The 26,425-nt window shown below is 37.2% G+C and overlaps 1 protein-coding gene across 3 annotated transcripts in view; it reads left to right on the plus strand.

Moving 5' to 3' along the window:
* tamm41 (TAM41 mitochondrial translocator assembly and maintenance homolog) overlaps nucleotides 1-23,223 on the plus strand; it is a 32,926-nt gene extending 9,703 nt beyond the window's left edge. The window contains exons 2-10 of one of the 3 annotated variants that reach the window (XM_069939864.1): nucleotides 1,742-1,924; nucleotides 6,734-6,826; nucleotides 7,778-7,928; nucleotides 8,922-9,067; nucleotides 9,173-9,338; nucleotides 13,078-13,140; nucleotides 17,520-17,653; nucleotides 19,546-19,689; nucleotides 23,168-23,223. In XM_069939864.1, coding sequence (XP_069795965.1) covers nucleotides 1,742-1,924; nucleotides 6,734-6,826; nucleotides 7,778-7,928; nucleotides 8,922-9,067; nucleotides 9,173-9,338; nucleotides 13,078-13,140; nucleotides 17,520-17,551 — 834 coding nt within the window. In that variant the 3' untranslated portion in view covers nucleotides 17,552-17,653; nucleotides 19,546-19,689; nucleotides 23,168-23,223. The other 2 variants (XM_069939863.1, XM_069939865.1) reach the window with 2 other exon arrangements.
* Nucleotides 23,224-26,425: the final 3,202 nt, after the last annotated feature.

Below are 26,425 nucleotides of genomic sequence, written 5' to 3' on the forward strand. Positions count from 1 at the left end.
GGATATATTCCCAGATGTTCCAAGAAGAACTACTGTGGCTTGTCATGATGTGGAGGTCAGTGATACTAAGCCTATTAAGCATCATCCTTACCGAGTTAATCAGGAAAAGAGCAGATTGAAGAGGTATTATATGCTCAAAAATGACATCATCCAAAAATCAAGCAAATTGGAGTTCACCCTGTGTGACCCCCAGATGGGTCAATTAGGTTTTGTACAGATTACCAAAAGGTAAACATGGTGACAAAGACTGATGTGTTCCCTATTCCCAGAATATATGATTGTATTGATAAGGTGGGGAAGGCTAAGTTTCTTACAAAGATTGATCTCTTAAAAGGATACTGGTGTGTTCCTTTGACAGAGAAAGGCAGGGAGATTTCTGCATTTGTTACACCTTCAGGATTGTATGAGTATAATGTTATGCCTTTCGGGATGAAAAATGCACCTGGCACATTTCAGAGAATGATTAATGAGGTAATTCAGTGTTTGGAGCAGACAGGAGCCTATATCGATGATTTAGTAATTAGTACGGATACATGGGAAGAACAATGCTTGATTTAGAGCAGTTACTTCAAAGTCTGGTGGAAGCATACCACACAGTGAATTTGACAAGAGTGAGTTTGGACATACCACTGCAATTTATTTGGGTTATGTGGTAGGACAGGGACAGGTGGCACCGGTTGGAGCGAAAGTATTGGCTATCACTGTGTTCCCTATCCCCGGTAATAAGAAAGCTCTTTGGAGATTTCTAGGTATGATTGGCTACTTTCGTAGATTTTGTAAAAACTTTGCAGAAATTGCATTCCCATTAACAAAACTACTTGGAAAGAAAGAAAAATTTATCTGGTCATATGCATGCCAGGAAGCATTTCTGAAGTTAAAGACCATTTTATGCCATCAGCCTGTACTTTTGTCCCTTAACTTTGAAAAGCCATTCTCTTTAGCCGTCGACACCAGTGACGAAGCGGTTGGTGCTGTACTGTTACAGAAGGATGGTGATGGAGTAGAACATCCTATTTTGAACTTCTCGAAAAAGTTGAACGATCATCAACAAAATATTCTTATGGGAAACCAGGCCCTTCCTTTGCATGATTTCCAATGCAACAGTACTCTCATCTGAAGAACTTGGGTTACTTTCTTGTTTACACAAGGCAAAACAGTGTTTTTAATTGAAAATGGAGAATTCAGACTTTTGAAGATTTTAATATAGCTCACTAATATTTATACCTAGCATCTTACAGTGTAGACGTAGATTTGAGCACATTTTTGTGTCAACAAATGCATTTTGTTTCATTCATCCTTAAGAAATAGCACAAGATGAATAACTAATTTAGGGAGTCCCCATTATGTCAAATCAACTAACAGCAATTTTGGTTGTGCACAATTAATTAAATTTGAACATACAGCATGGTAACAGGCCCTTGCGTCCCACAAGCCCGTGCCACCCAATTGACCTACCCCTCCATTACATTTTGAATGGTGGGAGGAAACCGGAGCATTTTACAGACAGCACCAAATTCAACTCCCGATCGCTGGCACTGTAACAACATTGCTTCACTAACATGCCGCCCTTTGAGTGTTTTCTGATGATGAATGTTATTCAACAGTACCTATGCAAACAGAAATTTTGTTTTGTAATTAATGTTTGATAAAATTAAGAGTCTTTTAATTATGAGTAAAGTAATGTGAGTTGTACATATCAGACTTGTTTGTTTTCTGAAAATGTTGCCTTTCTTACTTCCAGAACAATGTGCTAGATTTTGTTTTTGCTGTCGATGATCCTGTGACTTGGCATACATTGAATATTATGAAGAATCCACGGCATTATTCTTTCTTGAGATTTTTTGGACCAAAGCACGTCAGTAAAATACAAAATAATTATGGAGCTGGAATATATTTCAATACATTGGTGCCATGTGATGACAGAGTAAGTAAGTGATACATGAAATGAGTTGCATTGTATCTGGTCTTGGTGTAAAGTGCAAATGATGGCAGATGTATAGTTCATCTGTTTAAATTGTATTATATGGTGTCATCAGCCACTAACGTTAAACCATTGATTTTTTATTTTAATTTCCTTAAGAACTTTAATAGTTCCAAACTTGATACTTCTTTTTAATACATTGCTCAAGAAAGATTATCAACCAGTAACACTTCCATATTATACTAACTAGAAACAGGTAAATGGCCATTCTTATTTGTTATCTCTAACTATTGGAATGGTTGATCATGGACCTTCTGATGTAGGTAGTTATAAGTCAGTCCATATCTTATAGACTTGAACACAAAACTCTAGATTAACATCTCAGTGCAGTAGTCAAAGAAATGGAGATACCATTTTGCTTGGGACATTAAAATGGGGAAGTGTTTACTTTCTCAGGTGATAAAAGGATTTCAAGACACTATTTTGTAGAATAACAGAGGAGATAATGCAAGAGCTGTAACAATTCAAGTTTATTGTCATCTGATTGTACAAGTACATTCAACAAAACAGCATTTTCCCATCCTCAGTGCAAAAGCATGCAGACAAACAACCAGTCATAACACACATACAGACAAATAATACATATGCAGGACAAGTAGCTTTACAATTGAGAGTTCCTTTGGTCGTTCAGCATTCTCATTGACCATGGGAAGAAACTGTTCCTCAGCCTGGTGGTGCTGGCTCTGATCCTCCTGGATCTCTTCCCTGATGGAAGCAGCCGAAAGATGCTATGTACAGGTTGGAAGGAGTCCTCAATGTTTTTGCGCACCCTCTACAGACAACAATCCTGGTAGATCATGTCGATAGGGGGGTGGGGGGGAGGGGGGGAGGGAGACTCCAGTGATCCCTTCTGCCACTCTAATGGTCCTGTGGATTGACCTCTGATCTATTTCTTTGCAGCAACTGTACCACACTGTGATGCAGCCAACCAGACACTTTCAATAGAGCTCCTATAGAAAGTTGACATAATGAAGGCCAGTAGCCTTGCCCATGTCGGTCTTCTCAGGAAGTGCAGTCGCTGTTGCACCTTCCTGACAAGTGAGAAGATGTTGAGTGTCCAGGATAGATCACTAGTTAAGTGAATTTTAAGGAATTCTAGTGATAGGTGTTTGGAACTCACCAGCTGAAAAGGTGGTAGGTTCAAGCATCCTCATCTTGTTTGAAAAGTGTTTGATGAGCCATGACCTGTAGTGCTACATACCAAGTGATGAAAGATCACATTAGGCAGGGTGCCTATTTTTCTGATCAGCAAGAACATAAAGCCTTTTGTGTTATTATATTTTTTAAGATTCTGTATTTGGCCAATATTTATTCCTCAACAACATTCCTGATCAGATTTGTTTCATTATCACTTAACTGTGATAATATATATACAAAGTGAATGTCATACGTCCTGCATTTCAACTGTGACAATTTAGAATTGCTTCATTGACTCGAGACACTCCGAGGTTAAGAAAATCACTGTGGAAGCTTTTCCTTATGTATCAATAGTCCTATTATAATTAATCTCTAAATTTATTTTAAAATATCCATTTCGTGATGGAAAACTAATAAAATTATTATTTATGTGTATGGAGTTTTTCAAAATCAAATGTTTCTATGTAAAATATACAATAGATGATTGATCACAGAAAAAAAACAAATACTATGCCATTAAATATCATTTACTTCAGATGCTTAATTGGAATTTGCTGTTCCAGTGTGCAAACTAATGCTTAAGGATAGGGTCTTTGAGCATTTGGAGAATTAGTCTACTCAAGGATAGTCAGCATGGCTTTATCCAAGGTCATGAAGGAGGTAACAAAAGGAATTGATGAGAGTAGGGAGGTAGATGTGTTCAACATGGATTTTAGCAAGGCATTTGACAAGGTCCCCCACAAAAGACTCATCCAGAAAGTCCTTGGCTGTATGTGTCAGAAACACAAATTCTCACAAATGAGTCTCTTTAAGATCGGTGACACGACAAGCTTTATTCTCAAGTCTGCAGAGTTGGACTCAACCGGCTTCTTGCCAAGTCGAGCCCTGATACATACAGTGCATTGTTTTTTTATACAATTTGCTTGTCCTTCGGCATCTCCACTACACTGCTTTAATTGGTTAGTTTTTGCAGAATCATCCTGATTACTGTTAGTCACGCACACCACGATCATTCATGACCTCTGCTCACACCAAATTCTGTTTTTCACTCTTTATCAATCTTTGGCTCCTGCATGTCTCTCTGTAGTTAAATCTGTTGCAAGTCTTTTGTAACATTTTCCAGCTAAACTCCAGTGGTTAGCCCCCTTTTATGACTAATCATCACATTTTAACTTAAACCCTTTTTAACCCAAATTCTCTATCTATAACAGTATGTATTAAAAAAATTGGCTTGCAGGAAGAAAGCAGAGAGTAGTAGTGGAAGTATTCTTCCTGGAGATCAATGAGTAGTGGAGTGCTGCAGGGATCTGTACTGGGACCCCTGGTCTGTGATTTTTATAAATGACCTGAATGAAGTTTGTGGATGACATCAAGGTTGGAAGAGTTGTGGATGGAGCTGAAGGTTGTCAAAGGTGACAAAAGGATATAGACAGGATGCAGAGTTGGGCAGAAAATTGGTAGATCGATTTTAATCCAGATAAGTGTGAGGTGATGCATTTGGAAGGACAAACCAGAAGGATGAATACAGGGTTAACTATCAGTTACTTAAGATTGTGAATCAACACAGGAACCTTGGGGTTCAAATCCATACATCCCTCAAGGTCGCTGCACAGGTTGATAGGATAGCCAAGAAGCCATATGGGATGCTGGGATTCATTAATAGGAAGATTGAGTTCAGGAGTAGAGAGGTCATGTAACAACCCTACAAATCTTTGGTAAGACCACACTTAGAGTATTGTGTTCAGTTCTGGTCACCTCGTTATAGGAAGGATGTGAAAGCTGTGGAAAGGGTACAGAGGAGATTTACCAGATTGTTCCCTGGTTTGGGAAATAAGTCTTATGAGGCAAGGTTAGAAGAGCTGGGACTTTTTTTTTGGAGTACAGAAGGATTTGAGAGGAGACTTGATAGAGGTTTACAAGATTATGAGAGGCATAGATAGTGTGGACAGCCAGCACCTGTTTCCTAGGGCAGGATCAGCAAACACCAGAAGAGATATGTACAAAGTTAAGGGAGGGAAGTTTAGGGGAGACACCAGGGGTAAGTTTTTTTTACCCAGATAGTTGTAGGTGTCTGGAATGCCTTGCTGGGAATAGTAGAGGCTGAAACATTGGGGGAATTTAAGAAACTCTTAAACAGAAACATGGTTTTTTTAAATGTTATTTAAATTTCTGTACATGTATTAATATCCAAATGCAGAAACTAACAACATCACATATTTCAAATCAATTATACTTGCTACATATTACACCCCAATAAATCCCACCAATGCCCTCCCCCCAAAATAATAATCCCTAAGAAAGTAAAAGCAAAGGAAGAAAAAAGAAAAGATAGAAATAAAAATACAGAAAAGTTAAGAAAAAAACAAACCTGGTTACCACAATATTTCCACCATTCACACAACTTTGTTTTCTCGATATCATCATTTATTTATCACAAGGAGTTAGCAAGGTTTCATGAGGTTCAGAGAAAGCTCTTTATAAATTAATACCTATGGTATATAAGTATGGGCACCAAATTTTCAAAAAAGTTATAATATTTATTCCTTAAATTATATGTAATGTTCTCAAGAGGTGTATTTATGCATGCCATCTTTCCATTCTAAAATGGGAATCTGATTTCCATGTCACTGCTATACATTTTCTTGCAACTGCTAATTCAATTTTCACAAATTTCTTTGGGGGAAAAAAAATCAATTTCAATTTTGCTATTACCTCTGAAATAAAAAGCATTGGATCTTGGGGAAATTTAACTCGTGTAACTTGTTCTAGAAATGTTCCTAATTCTTTCCAAAGTGGCTTCAATTTTGATCATGACCACATAGAAATCAAAAAATACATATCTCTTGACTACACCTAAAACCATTTGGCTGATAAATCTGATTTTAATCTGTTTAATTTTTGAGGAGTAAGACACAGTTAATGTAAAAAGTTATATTGAACCAATCTATATCTAATATTTATTGCATTTGTCTTACTATCATAATATAATTCCTGCCAGTTTTTCTCCACAATACTTATACTTAAATCTGTTTCCCATCTCTGTCTAGATCTGTGGATTCCCTGCTTCATTGTTCCTTTTTTACATTAATATATATAACAGATATAAATTTCTTCATAGATCTATTGCAAATCAATGTTTCTGTTTCACTTCTTGAAGGCAATAACAATGTTAGACCAAACTTATCTTTTAAATATTATTTTTATTTGGTAATAACAAAATATTGTGTTATTTTGTATTCCATATTTATTTTGTAATTGATCAAATGTCATCCTTCACAATAATCTGCTATATTTTTAATTCCTTTAGAGAACCAAATATTAAAAAGTAAATGGTATAAGTCTATTTTGAATCAAAGGCATTTTAATTGTTGCAGCAAAATCTAATATGTGTAAATACAGGAAAGTATGGATATGGCATAGCAGTCATTTAAATTGTAATTGCAACACAATTTAAAAATGAAATCTCAGAAGTTATTAATAGTGTGCTCTACATAATATATTCAGACAATGTTTTAAGAAGTGCAGGAAATTAAGCATTTGTAATGAACTAATGTAGCAGAGAGACTATAATGTAATAGCTTAGTGATCTTATTTTCTAAAATTATTTTTTCCCAGATAATCAAATATGGTGTCATTAGTACAGGGACTCTGATTGAAGACCTCCTTCATTGGAAAAATTTATACATTGCTGGAAGACTGCACAAACCTGTAAGCTCATGGCAGTGACAATTTTGAGTACAGAATTTCGTTGGAGTGCTTAATGTGTTGCAGTGGATGTTGATATTTGTTGTATTTAAATCTCACTATTTTTACATCATATGGGTTTTTCTGCAATAATATTTGCACACAAGACAAGTGGCTCAATTATTCTCAGAACTCCCATTCCATATGGTCATTTGCCATAACTCCTCAACAGTGAGACAATGTGCTCTTCTGAACAGCATAGCATGCCATTACTGAAATCTGTGTTCTACTGTCTGGTCTTGCGATCGATTGCAACAGTTTTGGAAAGGTATTCAATTTATATTTAATAGATTATATAATATTTGTGTTGTATTAGATCCTGATATATTCTTGTTAGGAAATATGCAATCATTAATTGATTTAGGATTAAATGATTATCAGATTTCTTTTATTTATTTAGCTTTAGCAGTGGCCTACAAATGTATAGCATCCACTTGGAAAGATAGAAATATACTAACTTTGGATAGGTAGTATTTAGAGATGAAGTCTTGTTTAATTATGGAAAGGATATCTTTTTCAATTCAAGATAAGATGTCTTTTTATAAGTTGAAGTGGACTCCATTTGTTAAGTATATGCAATTAAGTTTGATTTAAGTATGTTCCTAGATGTGATATTTTAGATTTGATAAATCTTTTTTTTATTATTTTTATTTGTTATTCTTTTTTTTCTTTGTGTGTGCTTTTTTTTAATATATAATATTAATTTTACTAATTCTTCACTCTTTATTTTGGGGGAGGGGAAGGGTGGTTTTTTTTTATATATATAGAATTTTTTTTAGTTCTTGTATGTTGGGGGGGTTAGTTTGAATTAAGTTAGGTTACTTTATTTTTTTTTAATGTAATTTTTCTTTTTATTCCTGTGATAAAAATCTTTAAATAAAGTTTAAAAAAAAAGAAATCTGTGTTCCATTGCAGGTGAAAATTCTGATCCAAGATGAAAATAGCAAATTACAAGCTGCATTGGCGAGGAATCTGAAAAGTGCAGTGATGGCAGCTTTTCTCATGCTGCCAGAATCATTCTCTGAGGAGGAGCTTTACATTAGAATTGCTGGACTCTCCTATTCTGGTATATGATAATCTTGAGGAACTGAATAGAAACTGATATCTTGTATGTTATCTTGCTGCATTCATATAAAATAGAAAAAGTTTGAACTACTTGGTAGGTCTGGCAGCATTGAGAGAAAAACCAAGTTGATGTTTTTATCAAAATTGAAGTTTACTTTGTTTTTCTCTATAGGTGCTACCGAACCCAGTGAATCTTCACAGCAGTTTTTGTTTTAGTTTAGGCTTCCAGCATGTGCATTTTTTTTTGATTTTCACAAATTGATGGGGAAGCATGTATTTTCCACAACAGTTTATTCCACGAACCCTGTTTTTCAATCAACCCCACCTTTTGTAAATAGCCTGTAGTGGCCTATCTGACGACACTACCTTACGCAAGTGGCAATAAATGACATTGGAGTCAGTAGAGTCAGGAATCAGTCACTTTATTGTGCTTAACCACAGCTTTTATAGTTCCCACTGCGCATTTCACGCTAAGCCTTCTGGGATGTGGTAGAGACGTCACTTTCCAGCCTCGGGTGTCGGGTGCCATAAAAAGCATGGGGGTCTTATTTGCCCACTTTTCCTAATTGCTGGTGCCTGACCTGCAGCTGGAGGACTGGGATATCGTTGGAGGCCATGCGCTCTGGTAATGTGCTTGCTTAACTGTTGTGGCTGTGCGCGATTCTGCTGTACATGTGGGGCTCCCGCTACAAGCCTGTTTTTTGCATTGCCTTCAAACAACTTCTTCACTTTGCTCAGTCTTTTTCAAAGGTTTGAATCTCTTCCCTTCAAAGAAACTTTTTCGTCATATTTCCTAATATCTCCCTCCCATTTGCAATCACTATGAATTGCATGGTGATTTTATTTTAAGATTTGAAACTGCAATAAAAATTCTAGTTTCTGTACTTAAAGATTGTGATCACAAAATGCTGGAACTTTAGTGAGAAGCAGAGCTTTACAATTTGAATTGATGTGTACTCTTTGTCATTATGTTGTTAATTTCTTTTTTAATCAGGTGATTTTAGAATGATTATAGGAGAAGACCGATCAAAAGTAATGAATATTGTCAGTGCAAACATGGAAAATTTTCAAAAACTCTACAATATCATATTACAGGAGTGCCCTCAAGTGGTCTACAAGCAGCATTTGGGTAAATTAGAGGTATCATACCAGAGTTTTACAAGTAGATCGGATGGAATATTGCATATGTTATTTTATTTAAATCCTAATTTTGACCACTACTAATTGATGGTGTTCATTTTTAAGCTTGATAAAAGCCCAGAAGGTCAATTCAATCTACTGATGGCTTTGCCCAGAACTCTTCAACAGGAAATCACTCATTTAGTAGATCAGCCAGGAAGAAATAGAGATGTAGAGGAGATCCTTCTTCAGGTAGCTCAGGACCCAGACTGTGGGCCAGTCATACAGCAAAGTAAGTAAGATATACTTAATATTTTAATTAATTTATTATTTGAGATCTGTCTGAGTTGAATTGCAAATGTGCAGCAATATTTACACTGAAAGCTTTTGATCTTTTGAATTCTGTCCATGAAGGACATAAAGGAACTGCATTTGGATGATATGCATTTCTTGACTCATCTTAAACTTCTGCTTCTGGCTCTACATGATATCAAGTTCTCCCACTCGATTTGTATCCCATATTAAAAAGATATATATTTACCCACTATAAATGCACTACTGTCCTTTGCAAGCCTCCTGCCATAAAAATAATTATGGAGCTTGGTTTGCAGTGAGAAGCCTAAATAAAATTAATTTTGCAGAACATGCCAAATGATGACAGTATCCCCATTGAAGGCTGTAAATTAGACAAACGTGATTTCCTTTGATTTGGATATCAACTCCTAAAAATTGTAAGGATCTGGATGTAGATAGCACCAGAGTAGAATGCAATTCCAAATCAGTTTCTAGCTCTACCTGCCCCAGATTTGGCCAGGTACAAGAGGAAAATCTGAGCCCAAGCCTCCATTATATGGTACACCTCTGTGAATTAATTCTCTTTTTTTATATTTTATTTATGATTATCATAGATTCACAAATCTCAACAAACAATTAGATCTTTCCAACATTCCTGTGGATATACAGAGTCTGTATTTATCCCCACCCCCTCCATACAATTTCACATACATTCAAGTAATTTATGTTAATACAGACATCAATACAGGCCATTGACCCCTACAAAAACCCTAGACAGGAGAAAAAGAAAGATAAAAACCTAGAAATGATAATGACTAAGAAACAAAGATTAAAACGTGAAAAAAAAACCCAGAACAACTGAAAAGAAAAAGAAGTCATCTGCACCATATCCTGTTTCACTAGTCACACTCCTTTTTCTACATTGGGGACAGATGGTTACAGTATCTGCATTTTGAGGTGGGGGGACTAATTTCTCTGAGTGCCTATATGTCTCAGGTAAGTGAATTATTTCTCTTAATCTTCCAGGCCCTATATTTTCAGCTTGTCAGAAAGATTGGAAAAAATATGATTGCAGTGATAACTTCACCTGCAAACATTATTTAAATTAATCCTGCCAAAGACCTGTGTGAACTATGTCCAATATTAAACCTTCCCAAAGATGTGCTCCAAAAATATGCCATGTTTTACTGTGGATGAAGTTTAATTTGCTCTAATCAAAATGTAAATGTCACTTTATAAACAGGTTTTGCAGTCCAGTTTTGCCCAGGCTGAAGTAGATGGTTAACCTGAACTAATCCATTTAGTTCCAATATGATTCTTTCCAAATCATTTTGATTTATATTGACATATATTTCCCTCCTAATTGCAGCCCAGATGGAAAACTAAACCATAATTTTAGCTTCACATCCATATTTTGTAAAAATGTCCTTCTGTAAATTCAAGTATGAAGCAAGAACATTGTTTAAAAATAATAGGCATTTCAGTGCATTGCTTTTACCCATCACATGTTGCCCTGGCTTTATAAATTATTAAAGTCTGTGATATCAAGTAACCATTTTTCAAAATGATCGCTATGTTTGGACTATTCAACATATGCCTTAAATCATCTAGTTTTACTATAAGATAGTATGCAGATTTTTAACATCCTGTTTTGCAAGAGTATAGTTTTGTAAGCCACATACTACTTTGAATGATAGGTATGTACTTCAACAGGAATTTAAAAAAAAACTCAGACATGCAACACGGTAACAGGCCCTTTCGGCCCATGAGCCTGTGCCGCCCCAATTACATCCAAGTGGCCTACAACCCCCGGTACGTTTCGAACGGTGAGAGAAAAACGGAGCTCCCAGGGAAAACCCATGCAGAGAGAAACACAATTAGGCTGCAGATGATGGAGGAACTCAGCTGGCCTGTTCAGTATCTTTAGGAGACAAAGATATATTGCCAATGTTTCGGGCCTGAGCCCTTCTTCAAGTAAGAATCAGAAAAGGCAGAAGCCCGAATATGTCAGAAAGTCTCAGAATTCAAAGGGGAGGAATCCAGACCAACAAAAGGTGTTAACACAGGGAGAATGTACCAACTCCTTACAGAGAACACGGGATTCGAACCCCTGTCCCGATCACTGGCACTGTAACAGCATTGCGCTATCCACTACGCTAATTGTGCTGTCACGTACATTGCAAGCAACATGAGAAGTTGAAGATGAGCCCATGTAAGTTTAAAAAGAAAATATTTACCTCTTTATTTGGGAGCATCCAACAATCTGTTTAGGATAAACATGAAAACTAAAGGCATGCTGGGCCATGCTCCATTTGATTTCTGTTTAAAATCAGAGAAGGATTTTTATGCAGGTTTAAGCACCTACATTTTGATAATTAAGAGCCTAATGTAATTTATATTGGCGGAAAGGGTAGCTGATTAGTATCTAGCAAATGTGTTGTTAGATTTATATCAGGCATCTTGTAGCATGCCAACTTTTGTGTCTTGTTCACAGTTAACTGCACTGATGATGGAAATCAGTTATGACTTGAGGTATTTATTTACCATGTAAATGTATAAATCCATAATTTGGATCACTCTTTATATTTGATGAAAGCATAATGAAAGAATGAGAATTTTAGAATTCTCTGACTTTGATACAGGCTGTATCTCTTTGATTAATTGATGCCCCTGGCTATGGCACCTCTGAGGTTCCTGATGCATCCTTGTAAATGTGGATGAGATTGTGTGGACGAGATTTTCTGGGATATGGAGACATGTTCACAATGAAAAAAATTAAGAATTTAAGGAATAAGAGCAAGAGTAGCCTCTACAAACGAGCAAAGTGAGACTATGATTGATCTTCCACATAACCTCCGCTTTATCTTCAAATTTGTGTCTTTCTGTTTTGAACGTTCTTATTGATTGAGCATGCTTGATCCTCTGGAAAAGAGAAATTAAATGAAGACGTGAAAGAAGTTCATACAATCTTAGTGCGAAACAACTGACCCTTAGTGTTAAGAGAATGATATCCTATAAGGAAAGTGAGAATTACAAAAGACCGTCTATCACTTATCTCTATGTATTATCTCTGATAGATTGCAGCAATTTTATGTATTTGGTTATTTGCTTTATCAGTGAGAGAATTCAATTGGTACTTATGTTAAATTTTGAAGGGTGCTGGAATTTCCTCCTTTTGACTTTGGATGAAAACTCTGCATCAAATCCCTGCTGATTCTTCTATTAAACAAAAAAGGCAAACCAAACCAAAATCTGAAATGGAGATAAATGGTCATGCCTATATTTACCCATTGTATGTTCACATCATTGTGTTTTTCTGATGTATTAACTTCTTTTCTTCACTTAACAGGCTCCCCTGAGTCTGTACTCCAATAGCAGTTGTGAACGCAGGTTGTCAGAGTTGGTTCTTTGTTTAAAATGCTTTTGTGTAATACCATAGGACAAAAAATAAATAATTTTCAGGAAAAATTCAGCTAGTATAAATAGCTGGAGGAGATATGCATGAAATATCCATCTGAATCGAGATTGAATTCCACCTCTACACATTAATCTGATATTCCAGGATTAATTCATGTACTTCCATTATCTTTTTCTAAATTGCCTTTTTAAACTTCAGTCCCAGCTATGAAGTATAACATTACTCAGCATTGAAGTTGTGACTTTTAGAGCATCAACTAACTAAAGTAAAAATTAGAATAATATCTTTAATATTTGGTTTCTTTTCCCCAAATTACAAGGTATAGCTGGTATTGTAAAGTCTTCAAGTATAACCCAAAGTGCAAAAGGAATACTTACTGCTGGTAAGAAATTCTCCCCTCTCTGAAATAACTATATATTGTATCACATTTAATTTGAAGTGTTTTTGACAATATTAGTTCTGAGTTCTGGACATCATTTCACATTATGGTTTTTATATTTTTAGGTATGAAAAAAACAATTACCTATAGCATGAAGAAGCTGCATAAAATGTGGAGGGGATGGAGAAGAAAAACTTCTGAAAATGTTTGCTAATTATAATCTAAACAAAATTAGAAATATTTTTTTTTAAATTAAGCTTTACAAGTTATTTGTGCTTTTTCACAAATAACTAAAATACTTCATTAAATAATTATTTGCAACACCTTTATAGAGCCTGGAGATTAATCCTTTCCCACTCATAATATGACAATGCATTTAATTTCCAAGGAATTTTATGAATACGCGTGTACTATTTATTCCTTGCACTGTTCACCTTAATGGGAGATCATTACAGTAGGTAATCATACCTTGACGAAGGGCTCATGCATTTGTGGATATTGCACTACAATCACAGCATCTGCACTTCTTCCTGTTTAACATTGTGCAGCCTCTCCAGGTTTGTGTAATGGTAAATAGAATCAATAGGAAGCATGCTCTTGTCATTTACCCATCTGTACAAGATCCCATTTAGCATCATGGTGAATAATTCATTTTTGAGAATTTTATTTATTAGGTCGATTTTTTCATATCACTTAGAAAAAGTTTTAAATGTGTTGGTTTAATTGTTCTCATTGTCATAAATTTAACACTTCAAAGCAGCAAGATCCAGAGAAGATGAAACTATGTCTTAGTACCACACCACATGGTGAAGTACTCACTGAACTTACTTTTGTGCAGGTAGTGACCTCTCAGGCCACTGGACAATGCTTGCTGGCTATTTAAGAAATTTAAAGCAGAGAGAAAATATTTTTTGCTGCTTTTGGATGTCCAGAACAAGAGGACATAGGCCAAAAATGCTCATAAGTTGATATAATTTTCCATGGGTTTTCGCCATGGTGTTGGAAATCCCATATTTAATAAGAATACTGAAGATTTCATGATTTAATACTGCATACACTATTTTGAATCATTTACATTAAATTCAAAGTGAGAATTCACTTGGCCCCAGGGGTAGGCTTACTTGAATTAGAAGGTTGTGAAATCATTTAAGTGTGCTGGTATATTTTCATACTTTATTCTGTTTCACAACCAGTTTATGTTGGTAATTTAGAATAATAATGGCAAACATTGCAGGAGCCACAATGTCTAAGAAATGTATATATCTAATCTGCAAATAAATGTTGAGATAATCTTTTGCTCAAAATGTTTATAATAAAAGCTGGTCTGTTATTCAATGTGTTTCGGGCATGAATCTGAAAATTTACAAGCACCTTCCAGAATATGAACTTTTCACCCAACGACACTTCAAATTTTCTTGACTTGGAGCTATTTGATGTCATGTGCTTCAGTACAACTCTAGTTTAGGGAAAAATAATCCATTATGATGGTGTAACACACCCACCATTAAAATACAATATCCACGATATCATCCAGTAAGTATTGGAAATATTTGAGAAGAGAAACTTGCATTTAATAGGCATACTTGACAACTGCACAGTGCTCCACAGTGCTTCACAGGACCTTTGGAATGTAGTCCTTGATGTATTGGAGAAAGTATGGTAGCCAGTTTGCACTTGTGAAAATGTCATGACTGTGTGTGATAATGGTTGGATAGTCTTTCAATGTTCATAGATAAATCTTAAGCAGGGAACTGGAGTAACTCCTTTCTTCGGGATAACCTAGAGGGATTCGTTACCTCTATTTGAAAGAGTAGAAGATAATTTATTTTAACAGCTGAAATCTGCACCTTTGTGCAGCCTTCCACTAGTATTCCTTTTTAAAATATTTTATTGATTTTTATTTAAAAAAATATAAACAAAAAAGCTCCAATTCAATAAGATGGCATGGACAGTTACATAAACGAAGTAAGACATTCCGTTTAACACTATCAGAATTTATTGTCATGAATGTCATGAGATTCAGTGTTTTGCATCATGCCATCTTACTGTATCACTGTAAGGGAAAAAAATAATAGTGCACAAGAAGTAAGACACTGTCTTTGGATCATAAAATTATTGATTATTCAGGAATCTTTGATGGCAGCGGCGAAGAAGCTGTCCTTGAGCTATTGAGTGCTTGTCTTTAGGTTCCTGTACCTTTTTCCCTGATGACAGCAAATTGAAGAGGGCATGGCCTGGGTGGTGGTGGGTCTTCGATTGAGGCTGCTTTCTTAAGACACTGCCTCGTGTAGATATCCTCAATGGAGTGAAGTCAGTGCCTGTGATGTTGCAGGCCAGTTAACCCTCTGCAGTTTATTCTTGAGAGTTGGCACCTCCATACCAGGCTGTGATGCAACCAGTCAGAATATTCTCCACGGTACACCTGTAGAAGTTTACAAGAGTCTCCAGTGACATGACGAATCTCCTCAGACGCCTCACAAGTATAGCCGCTGGTGAGCCTTCTTTGTGATTGCATCAACGTGATTGCTCTAGACAGATCCTCAGAGATGTTGACACACAGAAATTTGAAGCTCTTAACTCACAACTGCTGAGTCCTTGATGAAGACTGGGTCGTGTTCCCCTGACTTCCTCCTGAAGTCCACAATCATCTTGATTTTCTTCACTTTGTGTGTAAGGTTGTTATCATTGCACCATTCAATGAGCTGATCTTTCTCCTTCCTGTACATCTCATTGCCATCTGTAATTCTGCCAACAACTGATGTTGTAGATGGCATTAGAATTGTGCCTGGCTATGCAGTCATGTGTGTATAGTGAGTGGAAGAGTGGACTGAGCACACATCCTTGGGGTGCGCCTGTGTTGATAATTAGTGAGGAGGGGATGTTTCCAATTTGTACTGACTGGTCTGATGAGAAAGTCAAATATCCAATTGCAGAGGAGGGTACAGAAGCCCAAAGTTTGTGGCTTCTCAACCAGCACTGAGGGAATAATGGTATTGAAGGCCGAGCTGTAGTCAATGAAGAGGAACCGTATGTATGAATTATTGTTTTTGAGGTGGTCCAGAGCTGCGTAAAGGGCCACCGATATTGCATCTGCTGTGGAGCAATTGTGACGATAGGCAAACAGCAGTGGGTCAAGATCTTTTCTTAGGTACATGTTCATTCTGGCCATGACCAGCCTCTCAAAGCATTTAATCACCATAGAAGTTAGTGCTACTGGGTGGTAGTCATTGAGGCAGCTCAAACTGCTTGGGTATTAGAATGATTGATGCCCTTTTGAAGAAGGTTGGGACATCCTAACTTTCATAATGAGAGGTTGAAAATGTCCGTGAACTCTCCGGCTAGTTGGTTGGCACAGATTTTCAGTACCCTGCTAGGTACGCCTTGCAAATGTGCTCTATGTACCACTTTGAATTGTAATAGACAAGGTTGAGCTATTGCGAGGGTACACCCTCTTGAATGATGTTCTGATTCAGTTCATCAGGCAATGAAGCATCACAGCCGTCTATAGCATTCACCTTTACTTCATAGGCTGTAATGGCCTGCACTGTAATGGCCTGTAATGGCGTGTATCTATCTGTCCTTAGCCTCCTTTTGAATTGCCACTTTGCTTCAAAGATGGCCTTCTGTAGGTCATATCGGGACTTCTTGTAAAGATCTCGATCCACAGCCTTAAACCCCCCTTCTGTAGGTCATATCTGGACTTCTTGTAAAGATCTCGATCCACAGCCTTAAACCCCCTTGTTCTCTCCCTCAGCAGGCTGCAGATTCTCTGATTCATCCAGGGTTTCTGGTTGGGGAAACACCCATGTGCTTGGGTACACACTCATTCACTCAGGTCTATGGATGACTTCTTGAATATGTTCCAGTCCACCGATTCAAAGCAGTCCTGCAGACATTCCAGCTGCATCCCTCAACTACACTTTCCCCGTCTTCACCACTGGTGCTATGGTCTTCAGTCTCTGCTTGTACAGAGACTGTAGGTGGAGGAGTACAGCCAGGTGATCAGACTTACCGAAGTGTGGTCATGGTATGGCTTGATATACGTTCTTCACGGTGTAGCAATGGTCAAGTGTGCTGGTTCCCCTGATATCACAAGTGATGTAATTAACATTCTAAATAGTATATACCTTTTTAGAAAAAAAACTAATGAAAAATAAAGAAAATAGTAAAGGAGAAAAACTCAAACTCCCCCTACCTGACTGCATTGCCAGATGTTATATATGAAAAATTAATATAAAGATCTTGGAAAAGATACAAGTCAGACAATTTATTTACATTGGAGTAAAATTATAAAGTAAGATGGCCATAAATGACCCCATAACTTCTAGAATCTTGTATCTGAATTATTAACTGAATAACAAATCTTTTCCATATTCAAACAGGACATGATGTCAGCATCCTTCCATTTAAGTAAAATCACACATCTTGCCAAAAGGAGGCCAAAGAAATAGCATGACTCAACCAGAGATAAAGAAAAATCATTCCCTCCCATTGGACTGAAGAGGGCCACCAAAGGGTTTGTTGTTAAATCTATATTGAAAATTTTTCCAGAAAATCTCCAGTATTTTTCTAGACTAGGACAAGTTCAGAACATATGAATTAATGATGCTTCTCTGCTCTTACACCTGTCACACCAGGGGGTCCTATCAGAATAAAAGAGAGACCATTTATCCTTATACAAATGTGCTCTATGTACCACTTTGAATTGTAATAGACAAGGTCGAGCTATTAACCAACTTAAGAATTGTGTCCCATTCCACATCCGATATAGTCAAATTTAAATCCTGTTCCTAAGCTATTTTGATTTAACTAATGAAGTCTGATTTAAACATAACAATTTCTCATAAATAATACCTATTAAACCTTTACAAGAAGGCATTAAGCTAAAAAAAAACCTCATCTACAAAATTTGATTCAGACTCTCTTGGGAAATTAGAAACTTGTGATTCAAGAAAATACCGAACTTATAAATATTTTTTTTTTAAATTGAGATTTGGGTAAATTAAATTTAGCAGTAATCTGTACAAATGATGCAGAATATCTATCAGTGAACAGATCCTTAAAGATTTGAATACCCTCTCTATACCATCTCTGAAAAATATCATCATGTAAAGAAGGTTTTTTAAAAAAAGTGATTGGATACAATAGAAGTTGAGAAATAAAAAAAATATGAAATGCAAAATGTTTTCTAAATTGTGCCCAAATTCTTGTAGAATATTTGAAAATTAGATTATCTAATTAACTTAGTTGAGAATGGAAGTAAAGAGCTCAGAAGTGCTGAAATAGAATTTTTTTATTTGGGTGGGTGGGGGGATTCTGCTCCATTGATACCCTTCCATCAGTATTTCACTATGATTTATGTTTGCTGTGGGGCTTGAATGCACTAATGTCTGAAAAAAATCACAAAAACAAAAATATTACCAAGATTTTGACAGGTTTCTATGGACCATTATTCACCCAAATGCAAAGATATTCATTCTGGTACTTTACACTTTCTAGACTCCCTTTTCAAAGGTCTATTCCAAATTTATCGAGTAGTTTATAATACCATAAAAAAAGCTTTTACTTTTCAAGCTGATCATTGCTAATCCAAGATCGTCACAAAAAGTTTCTCTCAATCTTACAAAACTTCCTCTATTACTATTGCAATGCTTCTATGTGTCATTCAGTGAGCCAGACTGAGCTTCAACACCATAGTTATTGGATGCCTTTTTAGCAGTTAATATGACGTCAGAATTAATCAGTTCCACATGAATATTTGATCTTGAACTCTTAAGATTTATAAAAAAAGGGGTGAGTTGGGTATTTGCAACTAATGATTAATGCCCGTAACCCAGTACCTTTGACCCATTAAGAGCAGCACGATTGGTGTAACGGTTAGCACGACCCCTTTACAGCGCCAGCAATCAGAACTGAGGTTCAAATCCCGAGCTGTCTGTAAGGCACGTGTACATTCTCCCTGTGTCTGTGTGGGTTTTCCCCAGGGGCTTTGATTTCCTCCCACTATTTGAAGCGTACTGGGGGTGTAGGTTAATTGGGTGTAAATTGGGCGGAACAGACTCGTGGGCAGAAATGGCCTGTTACTGTGCTGCATGTCTAAATTTTTTTTTAATTAAATCTCTGCCAAATGTCCATTTCATGAATTATTTGTTTTTCTTAAAAATGGCAAATGAGTAAGCTTGATTCAGTTTACATAAAAGTAGCTTTAAATGCTTAGATTTACGTATATAATTTGACTGGAAGGTTTCTAATGCTCTTCTCCACAGTAAAACAGGAACAGTAAAATCATTTCTATCATACTCAGTCAAGTTTCTGCAAAAAGATAAAAACAAGAATTTGAGTTTTATTGTTATCAAAGTTTATGTCTGATGGCTGCAGCTCATTAAAATGGATACTTTCCCTTAATAGGTAGCTAAGATTTGACCGTTCGGAGGAACTGGGAGTTCTCTTTAAGTCATGTAAAATTCAAGGCCATCCTGGTTTCTAATAGCCTAACCATCTACAACAACCAACAGTGAACCACTAGTTTTTTTTTTAAATGCTGAAGACAAGGTAAGCTATGAGTCCAACTAAAGTCAACCTCCACCATTCAGCTTGAGCTTGATGCACTGCACAGGCAGCACATTCCCATAAATACAATGTGTTCAATCCAGGCCAATAGAGACCAAGCTTAATGTGACAGTCAACTTTTACTTGCTCTAACTCAAATGTTTATCCACTTCTTAAAACTTCTAAAAATTTTCCAAATATTGGAATCTTCAGAATATAAATATAAGCAAGGGTCGGTATGGGACATTAAGTGATCAGATGTTTAATAAAAAGTACACTTAATCGATGTCAAGGTTGGTGGAAGGTGAGAGAGGACATGAGAGGAAGTCATTGAGGGGATATGACGGGAAAGCTGAGGATGAGAAAAGAGGCATCTGAATAGATGGTGTAAATATTAATAATAAGTTCAGGAATAAAATTGTTCCTGGTGAGGGCAGAAGTGAAAGGTTTAAGATGTCTAACTGGAGAGATGGAGGTGAGGATTATCTAAAGCCCAATCCCAGTGTCAGTTTTGAACTTGAATTTGAAGAATTGATCGCTTTGCCATGGCTCAATATTAGGATATTCTTTTTTTTGGAAAATTTTATTTACAGTTTTACAGACTTGTATTAGCCAGATAATATAGGGGAACAAACCTCCCCATTTACAGGTCATCGTTTGCCAAATCCTCCATTTTACCTTCCACCCCTCCCCACCTTTCCCCCACCTCCACCCCCCCACCCCATCCTTCACCCTCCCTCCCACTTCAACCCAGGTAAAAGCATAAAAATCAATTATTAAAAATAACAATACAAATGCATGAGGGAAAAAAAAGGAAAAGGAGTGGGCAAGCTGACAGAACTTCCAAATTGTCTCCTCAATCTCAGTATTTCAGGGCTTGTGTGATCCTGTTATTCCTATTGAGAAAGGACCTGCGTTTCGATATGTTGCGAGTATGGGTGCCACACCCCAATGTATGTGTCATTATAATATTAGGCTATTCTTGACCCTAAAGCTTTCCTTATTATGAGGAGGATGATGCTGAGATTTATGGCGTATACATGAATACAGTCTACAGATGCAATGAAACTTGTTGGAGCCACATGTGTACATCAGAAGCACCAACTACAAGATTATGAAAGGCATAGATAGGGTTGACAGCCAGCACCTTTTACCCAGGGCGGGAGTAGCAAGCACCAGAGGGCATCTGTACAAGGCAAGGTGAGGGGAAGAAGATTTAGGGGGAACATCAGGGGTACGTTTTTTTTAATACAGAAACTGGTGGGTACTTGGAATGCATTGGTGGGGGGAGTGGAGGCTGGTACAATAGGGACATTTAAAATACTTAGGCTTGGATGCAAGAAAAGTAGAGGGACATGGGCATGAGGTAGGGAAGGTTTAGATTAAGTAGGTTTATCTTGGTCAGTACAGCATTGTGGGCCAAAGGGCCTGCATTGTGCTGTAAAGTTTACCCGTATTTTCACTCATATAATGCACACATGCATATAATGTGCACAAAATCATAAATTTGTAAAAATATTTTCAGATTAGGTGTAGTATTCTAAATTCTGACTGACAAAAGAAATTTTCATTTAAATAGGACATGAGATAAAGCACCTACCAGTATCTATCAGAGTTAATTTCCTGCAATAAACATCCAAGCAACTTCCCCCAGAGGTGTCAATCACCCATTAAATAGATGATATCTTGCTGCAATACATTAGCAAGCTTTGGAGAGGAATCAATTAAATAGATCTAAGATAGGCTTCAGAGTTAAACAGGATTTTAATTCTAATGTCTCAAATTAGAGGCACTTTATAAATTAATCTCCTCCCTAAGCGACAGGTCTGGGCAATTAACATTAAACACTTTCAAATTGCCATGTAAAATGGAGTTAACCAGGAAATTTGATTTGAAAAGGAACAACCGGGTCCCTGACCTCCCCCAGAGGTGGCCAGGGAACCCAGTAAAAATTAACCCAGGTGTCCTGCTCCGGTGGTTTGAAAAGGGAAATGGCTGACCTGGTTACTCAGGTGACATCAGCGCTTGCATGTGTGTGTTACTGGCTGAAGTGCCGTTGCTGCAATTGGAAGGAGAGAGATTGCTTCCACGATTGGGGGGAGAGTGGCCACTGCCACGATCGGGGTGAGGAATGGTCGGTGCCACAGTCGGGAGAGAGAGGTCACAGTCGCGATTGGGGGAAGAGAGAGGTAGTTATCACAATCAGGATGGGGGGGGTGGTTGCTGCCATGATTGGGAGGAGAGAGATCGCTGCCATGAATGGGGGGAGAGTGGTTGCTGCCGTGATTGGGGAAAAGTAGGGGGCTGCTATTGGGAGGAGAGTGAGAGGCTGTGATGTGCTGCTGCTGTGAACGCCGCTCTGGTTCGTGATGGCAGCTTAATGCTGGAGTGCAGGAGCATGGCTGTCTTCCTTACCCATAATCCACCCATGCTGCTGGAACTGCTCTGGCGCTGGTTAGCAATTTATCAGGTAGGTCTGGCTGTGATTTGAAAGGTGCATCCTGCACCTGGGTCCCAGGAGAGCTACCCAGGTGCTGCAATTTGAAAGCACCTATTGATAAGGTGCAGTGCCCTAGAACAGAATGTCATTCAGTACAAAGAGATATTCCCAAGATCAAAATTTCCCACGCCCGCTATAAATTGTGCACGTTGTTTTGTTGCTGCTATTACGTTCTCTTGCTCGCTATAACATTCCCACACTTGCTATAAATTGCATCTTTCCCATGGCCACTATAAATTCTGCATGTTCTTTCATTGCCTCTATTACATTCTCATGCTCAGTATAACCTTTCATGCTCGCTATAAATTGCCAGCATGTCTTTCCCACAGCCAGTATAAATTGTGCGCGTTCTTTCAATGCCACTATTCCCACACATTGCTGGTTCGACTTTCCCATGCCCGCTTTTAATTGTGCATGTTCTTTCAACATGTAAAAATATTCTTGTAGAGTGTGCTCACACATATAGCATGCTGGGGGTGGTGCCTGGTTTGTAAAATATGCATATAACACGCGCATTATATGTGTAAAAATATGGTATGTTCTACAAGAAATTAAGTTCCTCAATGTATGAAGAGAAAATGAAATAAATATAAAAAGATAGGTAAATGCACGTTCTCAGTTGGAGTTGATATAAAAAAAATAGAGGAGACAGATCTTTTGGTGGTCTGGTAGAAGAAAACCACTGAACAATGTTTCTGTACCTTGTGTCTGAAGATAGGAGAAGAGAGATTGTGACCAAGGTGATGGAGGGTCCTTTAGGTTGGATACCTTCTGGAGGTAATTGTCTTCAGTGGACTAAGCAAAGTTTGCCCGGTTTATTATGAGACTGCTCATAAATAGGAAGGGTATATTAACAATTGTGGCCATAGCAGAGTAATTTTGTTGGTCTTTTCTGAGATCTGACAGGTGACCAGTCCAATACTGGAAATATCTTTTTAGTTAATCAAAAATCATTGCTTATCTTTTGTTTCATTACTTCAGATTCATCAAACAGATTAATGAAAGTAGTATTTTGGATCACTCAACAACCGAAGTAAGTAAATAAGTAAAATGCATAATTAAAACAGGCTTCTGAGCTAATCTTTCTCATTGATATTTCCCTGAGATTTCGGAATTAAAATTTACTGGATTAACTGCTCTCTCGCAGGGCAAATATTAAAATTTTATGTTAAATACTTTATGAAAAGGAAGGAATAGAAGAATATTTTTAATGTACTGAAAGAATAAATGAAAGTTATTGTCAATGGAGAGATCTAAAATGAAAGTCTTACTTGCTGCAGTTTCCCAAGTACATAAAACACATGAACAGGAAGATTAAAAAAATATAATAACACAAAAATAATGATTTGGAATGCACAGCCTAAAAAATGTTTGGCACTTTCCATGCTAATATTTTAAAAATGGCTCTTATATCTGCTTGAAAAGGAACAAAGTGTCAGGTATTTTAGAAGAAAATGTTGAGAACTGAGACCAGTTAAGGAGCTTTTCAAAGAGCTAGAATAGGCATGAAGAGTGAATGGCTTCATCAGCAGAATGACTTGCTGTAAAGGCAGATTAACTACAATGGAGATACAAAGGGAGAATTAAACAGCTCAATAAAAAATATGCTTTTATATTCATAGGTGAAGGTAACTCAGTTTGTATATATTATATTTCCACTGGGATCGTACAGGACTGTTTATTGTTTAGTTTATATTTACATAAATAATACTTAGCTCATAGGATATTGAAAGCCACTTATAACATTTGTATTGAAAATTAGTTGATAGTGTTTGCTTTAGTGTATCATGCAATATTAATGCTTAGCATTCCATTGTCCAATATTGTACAAGGGAAAGTGACCTCTTGGTAATAAACTGGTTAACTCTTGAACTGAATTACTAGATGCTGTATTGCAATGTCCTAGGAAAGTGTTAATCCTAATTTTATCAACAGTAGTATTGAACCAATTGTGGTTTAACTAAAAAGTTCTTGCAGTGCCCCTTTGCTGCCTCTAAAGCTCTCAAATAAGTATTGCAATTTTTACAATATATTCACTGCAAATGGGATCATTTGCTACTGAATGCCTAATTTTGTGACATCAGCTTTCTTTTGTAAACTCCTGAATTTTATCAATGTATTTAAAAGAGTTCAAATTCTAATCATTTTAATTTCCTTAAAATTACACAGCATTGGAAAGCAAATCAAACAGAAGGTTGATATGGAATGAATTTAAGATTTCAAAAGCTGCCCTCTGGGTTTCAGAACATACACAGGGCTGATTCTGACAGAGCTTGTTTGTGTTCTGCCATACTTGCCTTGTTTGACTGGTTTTGGCTCTTCCACCCTCTTGTACACAGCCCTGAAATTCTACACCGAATGATTTGAGCAAATCCTTAGACATATGCAATAATTATACGGGTGTGGATGGTCAGGGAAAAAAAAAGACGTTTGAGGACATTAAAATGAGGATGACTGAATTTTCCTCAATGAATAGATTCTTTACGTATTAGCGGCTGTGTTTAAGTACATGTGTTTCTTTGGTTATGTTCAGCTTTAGAATCCAAACAAGTCAGAAACATGAAAGCTTTTTCTGATTTCCCCTTTCCTAAGAAGACCTTAGTTTATAACACGTCTTAAATACAAGCAAACTCAGTATCAGGGAAGTATAATGGAACATAAAAGTGTATGTGAATCTTAATTTCATCCTCTAAGTAGAAAGAGACTCCTCCAATTATTCATTTTAAACTCTATTTGGTCAAAAGAAGAAAAAAATCAATATACATTAATGACATCTTATTTGGCATGAACTTCAAAATTAAGGCTTCAAACTAATATAATTCCACCCTGTATACAATTACATTAGATTTTTCATTTTGTTTCTGCACTGCACCATTTAAGGATGACCAGATTATGGAAAAAGATGATAATAGAATCTGAATCAAATATTGTTATATTTAAATGCATCCAATACTCATATATAATTTATAAATACAAACTGCACGCTAATTGCAAGACAGCTGTTAAAGTACTAGAATACCTTGATGTTTTCCTTGTTTGCTCTTTGTTTTCTTTCATTTCTTATCAAAGCACAGACTTTTGAAAAAAAATATACACATGTAACATTGATATTCAACCCTTCCTCATTCTACCTTCAGATTGTCGGCAGTGATGAGAGAAATGGTGAGCCTTATAAAAACACAGAAATGCTGGAGTAACTCAGCCAGTCTCGCAGCATCCATAGCAGGAAAAGATCTATTACCGATATTTGGGGCCTGAGCTTTTCTTCAGGAATACGCAATAAATAGGAAGGCATCTGAATAAAGACTGAAGAATGGGAGAGGGATGGTGGGAGGTGAGTCCAGACCAACAGTCAAAATGTGTTAATTGAATATGATAAGAGGAAAAGTGAGAATTGATTTGGTGCTGAGAAAGGAGACAGGTGGGGGGGGGGGTTGGAGAGAGCTGGGGGGAAAGGCGACAGGGGAAAGGCGATGGGGGGTTTTAACAGAAATCGAAGAAGACAGTGCTAATACCATCCAGTTGGAGGGTGCTCAGATGGAAGATGCAGGTGGTTTCGGTCTGGCAGAGTCTGAGACCTTGGACAGACATGTCAAGGGAACGGGACGGGATGTTGATGTGCAGTGGAGAGTGGGCGTTCCTGGTCCCCCTAAATCCATGATCATCTCTTTTGTCTTGTCCACATTGAGACTTGGGTTACTCTCGCACCATTTCACGAGACTTTTGACCTCTTCTCTGTATTAAGACTCCTCGTTGTTGCTGATGAGCCCAATGACTGTTGTGTCATCCGCAAACTTGATGACACTGTTAGAATTGGATCTGGTGATGCAGTCGTGTGTCAGTAGTGTGAACAGATGCAAGCTGAGCACACAGCCTTGAGGTGCACCAGTGCTCAGCGTAACAGTACTCGATATTCTGCTACCGACCCAGAGAGACTTTGCATGGTCTTTCTGTTAGGAAGTACAGGATTCAGTTACAGAGAGATGTGTTAAGTCCCAGTGAGAACAGCTTCTCCCCCAGCCTCTGGGGAATGATCATTAAATGCTGAGCTGAAGTCAATGAACAACAGCCTGGCCTATGAGGCATTGTTCTCCAGGTGGGCCAGGCCAGAATGAAACAACAAGGCTATAGCATAATCTGTGGAACGGTTTCTTCTTTAGGCAAATTGAAATGGATCCAGCATCCCTGGGAGGTGTGCTTTGATAATGGTGGAGGTCAGTGCCACAGGGTGGTAGTCAT

Source organism: Narcine bancroftii, chromosome 5, assembly GCF_036971445.1.
Source record: "Narcine bancroftii isolate sNarBan1 chromosome 5, sNarBan1.hap1, whole genome shotgun sequence".
Classification (NCBI taxonomy): Eukaryota; Metazoa; Chordata; class Chondrichthyes; order Torpediniformes; family Narcinidae; genus Narcine; species Narcine bancroftii.